Source organism: Penaeus japonicus, unplaced genomic scaffold (assembly GCF_977035675.1).
Source record: "Penaeus japonicus unplaced genomic scaffold, GWHDUDI00000001_assembly GWHDUDI00000021, whole genome shotgun sequence".
Classification (NCBI taxonomy): Eukaryota; Metazoa; Arthropoda; class Malacostraca; order Decapoda; family Penaeidae; genus Penaeus; species Penaeus japonicus.
In genome coordinates this window covers 19,867,801-19,875,300 of record NW_028234423.1, presented here as the reverse complement: position 1 = coordinate 19,875,300, position 7,500 = coordinate 19,867,801, and the positions used below count along the sequence as shown (strand labels likewise).

Here is a 7,500-nt window from a genome sequence, read left to right as displayed (position 1 = left end):
CTGTTGCTTCTGCATTTGTTGGTGCTCTGGAAAAGCAAACAAATCACCATAATTGTTCTAGTAAGATAGAGTCAGACTTTCCAGAACATATTTGATAGGTTTGCATGCCTGTGCTGGAGCGCCATAGATGCGGAAGCTTGATTATGTCTTACTGCCATGGCAGTAGCCATCAGTTGACAATGATGATTATATACTTTTTCCATAGTGTGTGCAACTTAAAAGAAATATATGTAATTTATAGTTCTGTTTGGCATTTGCCTTTTAATTATCATAGGGTTTAAATGTTGTTGTTTTTCTCATAACTTGTTACTGAATGGTCATGTATCTGTAGTACTAAAATCACTTTGAATGTTTTTTCTGAAAAAGGCACATGTGTTGATTGGTATAGTATGAACTAACAAGACATTTCCTTCAAAGGGTCCAATGCAGCCAAAGATGGCCCAGCAGGGGAAGCAGCCTCAAGGCCGAGAGGCCCTGCTGAAGTCCTATAATAAGAGGTTAAAGGATGATGTGAAATCCATCCTTGATAATTTCATGGGTATGTCTTTTTTTTTATTTTTAACTGTTGTTGTGAAACTGTTTTTTCATAAATGGGGTATGATGGTTAAATGTGAAATAATGTTGATTATAATTGATAATATTTCATTTTCAAATTAGTTTTAGTTTTTTTAGCTGTTAAACATAGCTTAATTTCCAGAAATCGTCAAGCTTGGTTTGGTTGAGGATGAAAGTCAGATTAATAGAATGACTCAGGTAGAGGAAATCCACTTCCAGATGCAGGTTCGATCATCTAACATGGTGAGTGTATCTGAGGGTAAAGCTTAAGAAACAATGTGATATTAACCCCGATAGACTAGCTTTGTATTTTTGATCTGCTCTGTGCTATGCAGAAAATGGCAATAATTTAATTTATACATTTATTTTATTATTTTTTTTTTTTAAGTAGCAAAGAAGCGTTGAGAATACTAGAATAACATCTGACTATCAGATTTTGTCCCTGAAATGTCATAATTTCTCATACACTTTGCTTGGCAATTTTTTTTCTCATATATTTATACAAAATCACGGACTTTCCTTAACCCGTTCCCGACGGGGCCAATCCGGCTTAAATAGACCAAAATTCCGGGACTCTTAAACGCATAAGCCTAACGCGTCGGGATTCTCGGCCGCACTTTGTCCAGCGCCCCGGGCTGGACAAAGTAACGCGTCCCCGTCGTGTAGCCCAAAAACCACTAGACGTGTTATCTTGTCATCCGTCGTTAACGGGTTAAGTGTATGATAAGCATGCATAACACCAAAGTATTAAAAGATATTTAGTGGTTAGGAAACTATATATATATATATATTTCATGTAATAAATCTGGCTGCATCCAGGGAAGACACCAGCACTAAGGGAATTAATGTTACAATTTTCTGGGGACATTTGTTTATTATTTTATATATATATATATATATTTTTTTTTTCTTCTTCTTCTTCTTCTTCTTCTTCTTCTTCTTCTTCTTCTTCTTCTCCTCCTCCTTCTCCTTCTCCTCCTCCTCCTCCTCCTCCTCCTTCTCTTCTCTTTTCTTCTCTTCTCTTTCCTTTCTCTTCTCCTTCTCTTCTCTTCTCTCTTCTCCTTCTCCTTTCTCTTCTCTTCCCTTCTCCTTCTCTCCCCTTCTCCTTCTCCTCCTCCTTCTCCATCTCCTTCTCCTTTTCCTTCTTCTTCTCCTTCTCTTCCTCCTTTTCTTCATTTTCCTTCTCCTTCTCCTTTTCCTTCTCCTTCTCCTTCTCCTTCTCCTTCTCCTTCTCCTTCTCCTTCTCCTTCTCCTTCTCCTTTTCCTTCTCCTTCTCCTTCTCCTTCTCCTTCTCCTTCTCCTTCTCCTTTTCCTTCTCCTTCTCCTTCTCCTTCTCCTTCTCCTTCTCTTTCTGCTCCTTCTCCTTTTCCTTCTCCTTTTCCTTCTCTTTCTCCTTCTCCTTCTCTTCTCCTTTTCCTTCTCTTTCTCTTTCTCTTTCTCATTCTCCTTCTTCTCCGTCTCCCTCTCCCTCTCCCTCTCCCTCTCCTCCTTCTCCTTCTCCTTCTCCTTCTCCTTCTCCTTCTCCTTCTCCTCCTTCTCCTTCTCCTTCTCCTTCTCCTTCTCCTTCTCCTCCTTCTCCTTCTCCTTCTCCTTCTCCTTCTCCTTCTCCTTCTCCTTCTCCTTCTCCTTCTCCTTCTCCTTCTCCTTTTCCTTTTCTTTTTCTTTTTCCTTTTCCTTTTCCTTTTCCTTTTCCTTTCCTTTCCTTCCTTCCCTTTTCCTTTTCCTTTTCCTTTTCCTTTTCCTTTTCCTTTTCCTTTTCCTTCTCCTTCTCCTTCTCCTTCTTCTTCTTCTTCCATGGACACTAGAGAATTTCATGATTTTAATCAATATTTTTGTCCTGTGTTTTATGTGTGATTACAGTCTGTGTACATTATGAAATTAGTTTATTTTGGAAAATATGTCTTTTTGATTCTTTGAAGATGGTATATAGTATTTAATATTGCTACCAAATATGAAATGCTGTGTTCATCTAATTATTTAACCCATTGGTCATGGTTTAATAAAATATGTATACAGTGGGATTGCGGGTTTACATTGTCTGGTACAGTGCCATCGCCTCTACGACAGACTCTGCAATGGCAGCAAATCATGCCATCTGCTGCTAATAGGTTAAATCAATTAGCTATTAGAGATTTTTCATAAGAAGGCATTGAGGTATCTGTTGATATACATTTGAACTGATGAATTTTACATCAGAAGTTATTATGAAATTGTTCAATATTTTGTCAAAGCCTAAAGTTGGACTTAACTGGAAATTATTTTTCATTAAATTTAGATTTAACCAAGTAAATAATGAAAATCAAAGCCTAATATATATTTGTTCAGAGCATACTTTTAAGTCAAATTCTCAAATTACCTTCTGTCCATATGTGTATTTTGCATGTAATTATGTATTTCATGACATTTATACAAAGAATTTTTACAGGTGAGGGCAGCAGAATCCTTAATGAAATTAGTAGCTGATGTGAAGCAGTACCTAATTCTCAATGATTTCCCATCTGTCAATGAGGCCATAACACAGAACTCAAAAATCTTCAAGTCAAAGAGTCAGGAAGCCGACCAGAAGCTTATGGCTCTAAGGGATGACATGGCCTCCGACTTGTATGAACTGGAAGAAGAGTTTTACTCTTCGGTTTACAAGGAAAAATAAGAATACGTTTTATTCTTTACTTCTCTCTTGCTTTTTATCTATGTCTTTTCCATTAAAATATAAAGTGCTTTTTAAAATTGTTTATTTTTACCTTATTTATATGTGCTACTCTCTGTACGGTACAGTTTTTAACGGATATTGTAGCTTCCAAGTACAATTAGTATTTTCACAAATTGTTTAAAATTAATATCGTACAAGTCTGAGCTTCCATCAAGGATGTATATGACAGTGTTTGATTGGGCAGCTGATAGTACTAGCAATTTTGATTATCATGTAACTCTAAAAGTCAAAGCTTTTTTTTGTAATGGCTATTATCCATAATCCATAAACCAAAAAGGACCTTCTAACCTTGCAAATATCCTTGAGTGAAGTGACTCCATACTGAATGATTACTGGAAACATTAAGGGAAATAAGAACATTTCACTAATGTACATCACTACCCAATAGGTAAATAGTATGACAACCTTTAACTCTTTGGCTACTGAAATCACAAAAATGCAATTTTAAATATATACCCCTTGGCCTAGATAAAATATCTGGATTTGTGAACTGTTTATCTTTTGAATAGTAGTGTCAATCAACAGAAACAAAGTTATTAACCAGAGAAAGTGCACTACTAAAGAAAATCATGAACCAAGGAGAATCTAGAGAACTCAGGAAAATTTCTTTCACCAAGTTGTCACAGAAATCACGTCCCCCTTTCAGGGTATCCTTCATTTTTTATTGCCTCACTTTTAAACATCTTTATATTCTTTTCTCAATTCTTAGGCATTGTTCAGAATGCTTGAACATGTTTTACATTTTAATTTAAGTGACAACTGTTGGCTTATGATTGACAATGATACATGCTGAATGGCTGTTTTCCTGAGGACTTACCCTCCCCACTGCAAATGGTATATAAAGTTTGATTGCTAGCATAATATTTTAGGATAAAAATAGCTTACACAATCAATAGTTTACTGCTTATTGTACTTTGTTTGGTGTCATTTTTTTCTATTTTTTCTAGTTAGTTCATTATATTTTCAACTTAAAAATAATCAATGGGCTGAATTCAAACTAATATTACCTTTGACTTTTACTTTAACAATTGAATATTTTCAATGGTATTTTATAATTCATTGAACTTGGAGTTAATTTATGGTTTGCGTATAGACTGAATACTTGCAAATAGAGGTAAAATTGAGATAATTCCACTACACGGGACAAATTACATCTCTTGCTTTGTCGAGTCATTCAGTCTCATTTTATACCTTTCTCTATATTTGTCACCATGACCTCAGTACAATTTGATCAAACTAAATAAGAGAAAAGGACAGCTACATAAAATATTACACATCAACCAATTAGCTTCTTAGCTTTGAAAGAGGGAGGTGGCTTCTGAGTGGATATGAATACAATGTGCTAGATTTTTCTTCTCGGAAAAATACTTGATGCTGGCAAAAGTACAACAAAAGTAAAAGAGTATAAGAAAAGGGAAAATAAAACATCATATTTAGGTTTTGTCTTTTTTTTTGTCATTTTATAAAGTAAAAGCTAACAATCAGACTGAATAGAAGATCTGATTATCATTAATATTATGATTTTTTTTTTTTTCTGCGTGACTGCATTACAATTCAAATATCATACAAAGGGCAAGAGAAGCATAACAATGTATTTTCAAAAGCAAATCAATTCTTTAAAAACTAACAATAATAACAATAATCGTAATGATGATCATAAATAATAATCATAGTATTTGCTGAACACAGGAAAATAAAAATGATGATAAAATCCATGCTCCAATGTAAAACCATTGCCCTTTGTCGAGAAGAAAAACACTATATCCACAGCAATTTAAAAACACTACATTTACAAAGCTTATGAATCAAATAATAATAATACAAGAAATATTTATAATTAGAAAATAAAAATAAATAAAATTTAAAACTCAACTCTCAGGACGAGCTGCAATTGAAAAATGAAAACGAGGAAAAAGGAAATTAAAAGAAATTGACCTTCACAAATTGCACACAGGAGTAAACGGAAGGCTTCATGACCAGCTAGGGATGAGGACCCTACAAGATCACTTTTTTAATTTTTTCGGCGGGACTTCCATGTTAAAAAGGGACGGAAAAAAGGGGATTACAAAACAAACTTTATGCAACAATAGATAGTTAATTGCAACTCTTTTTTTTTTTTCTCTCTCTTTTTCTCTGTTGCTCAATGAATGATTCTTCTTGTACAGGTAAGTGTCACTGTAAACGCATCTAAAAGAATACATTCTAACAGACGATTCCAAAATATAACAATATAATAAATGATGATGATGATAATAATAATATGACCATAACAAAATAAAAAGTAACATCACCTCTCCAATAGTTCCTGGATTGGTGTTTAACCAGTGAAAGTAAACATTGGTGGAAAAATACTTGCATTGTGACCAGTCTTGGTGAAGAAAAGTGGCAAATATAAGTGCAACAAGAATGAAACCTTTTTTTTTTTTCTTTTCATTTAACAAACATTTTTCACAATGTTTAAGTTTCACTGGATATTTTTTTCCCATTTTTATACATTCACATTTATGAAGACCCAATAACCCCAGGCTTATGTACACCATCCAAAATACCACTGAATATCACCAAAATATGAAGAGATTACTTCATAATACCAAAATAGTAGAACTCTCCTAAACCTAGTGAAGGAAGTTTCATTATACAAACAATCCAATGTACAAGAGTATATAATGTTATATTTACAATATTTTTCATTTCCCAAAATGTTAGTTATGTTAATAATTCGACAAAAGCTGCTCTCACTTTAAAACAAATATATAATAATCTTTCATTACATAATAAAAATCAATAATTTATTGGAAATTAACCCATAATGGAGAGAGGAAGGACTGTACTACAGTTTGACCTCTTTAAAACACTCAATTTTTGAAGTGTTGTTCCCTATCGCAGAAGGGAAAATACAACAAAAGTAATCAAAAATACTCCTGGGATTCTCTCTTCTTTAATGACACTGCCACTCTCAAATCCCTTACTGCTATCCAATCAGGAATGCAATGTGGGAAAAGAAAAAATGGATAAGTCTAGCCAATAAGGGAAGACTTTTACAAAATGGAACTGAGGAGACGGTTGAGAAGAGCAGCTAATACCTTCACATGTAAACCACTTTGAGCAAATCAGTTTTCAAATGACTGAAGGAAAAAAGTCATGATGTCTTGCACTAACAATACTGTTCATTGTCAGCTCATGGTTGTTGGAACACTTACCAGATTAGTCATGCACAGAATAATTACCAGAAAGTAACCATGAATATGTTGAAAACCTGACCCATTTGAAGTCTTTGTTTTCAACTTTCATGCTTTAAAATCAATTTCATATTCCCTGTAGTAAATAATGACTGGGACTTGTGCATCTACCTGCAACATCCTTAATCTAAATATACTCTTGACTAGCAAATGGAATTCACTATATAGTTATGATATCAACTGACTCTTGAACAGGATGCAACCTTGTATATATGTATTATAATAATAATGTGTTACTTGATATTTATAACTTTTAATGGGAATCTTTATCTAATTTGGTTTTATTTCTTTAAGAAAGGAAAAAAGATTACACTAATACATTAGATTTGGAAAACACTGATCAATTCAAAACTGAGATTCTTAAGTATGTCATGTATATTTGGCAAAATTCTTTCTTAATATACCGGTATCTTTGACCCCTAGTCCAAACACACACACAAATAATCATTTAAAAAGAAAGCAGAGAAAATACGGAACAACAGACCATATTTGTGGAATTAATACTGCCTGGGATTTTACATTATCATGTCAACATAAATATAATGATTTTGTTTCTCCAATTTAGACATTTATATGTTTTATCAGCTGAGTTGAAGACAACACCAAGAATAAATGCACAACACATCTGAATTAGCCTTGTCATCACCTCAACCTGCAAATTACTCTATGTAGAATCAAAAAACCATTTTACTACAATAATCAAGAAAAACCTTTTGCTTCTGCATTTCGTACACAGAAAGTATGCTTCTAATCTTTACTCTCCTCTTCTGGTAACAGGATATTCAGTCGTTAGTATTTTAAAGAGGTTTTTCTGTAGAATTAAAAAAAAAAATAAAAAATAAAAAAAAATCCTGTGGATTTATTTGAAAATCATTCATATTCTAATATTTTTTTTTTAAGTCTTTCATTATAATGTTAAGCTTTAAAAAGAAGAAAGATTGAAAAGATGGAGAAAAGAGTTTAAACTATAATTAAAACTTATAATTTTCTTTCTTT

General features: G+C 33.3%; 2 protein-coding genes across 3 annotated transcripts in view; one reads left to right on the top strand and one right to left on the bottom strand.

The window, feature by feature from the left end:
* Nucleotides 1-3,282, top strand: part of MED22 (Mediator complex subunit 22) — a 7,309-nt gene extending 4,027 nt beyond the window's left edge. Inside the window, exons 2-4 of the mRNA XM_043025798.2 lie at nt 418-538; nt 698-798; nt 2,981-3,282. Of these exons, the coding sequence (XP_042881732.1) occupies nt 424-538; nt 698-798; nt 2,981-3,205 (441 nt within the window). The 5' untranslated portion in view covers nt 418-423 and the 3' untranslated portion in view covers nt 3,206-3,282. The remainder of the gene's footprint in view (nt 1-417; nt 539-697; nt 799-2,980) is intronic.
* Nucleotides 3,283-4,697: 1,415 nt separating this feature from the next.
* Nucleotides 4,698-7,500, bottom strand: part of Paip2 (polyA-binding protein interacting protein 2) — a 24,352-nt gene continuing 21,549 nt past the window's right edge. For both annotated transcript variants that reach the window (XM_043025774.2, XM_043025784.2), the window contains exon 5: nt 4,698-7,500. This exon is cut by the window's right edge and continues 230 nt beyond it. The gene's annotated coding sequence lies outside the window, so the exon portion shown is untranslated.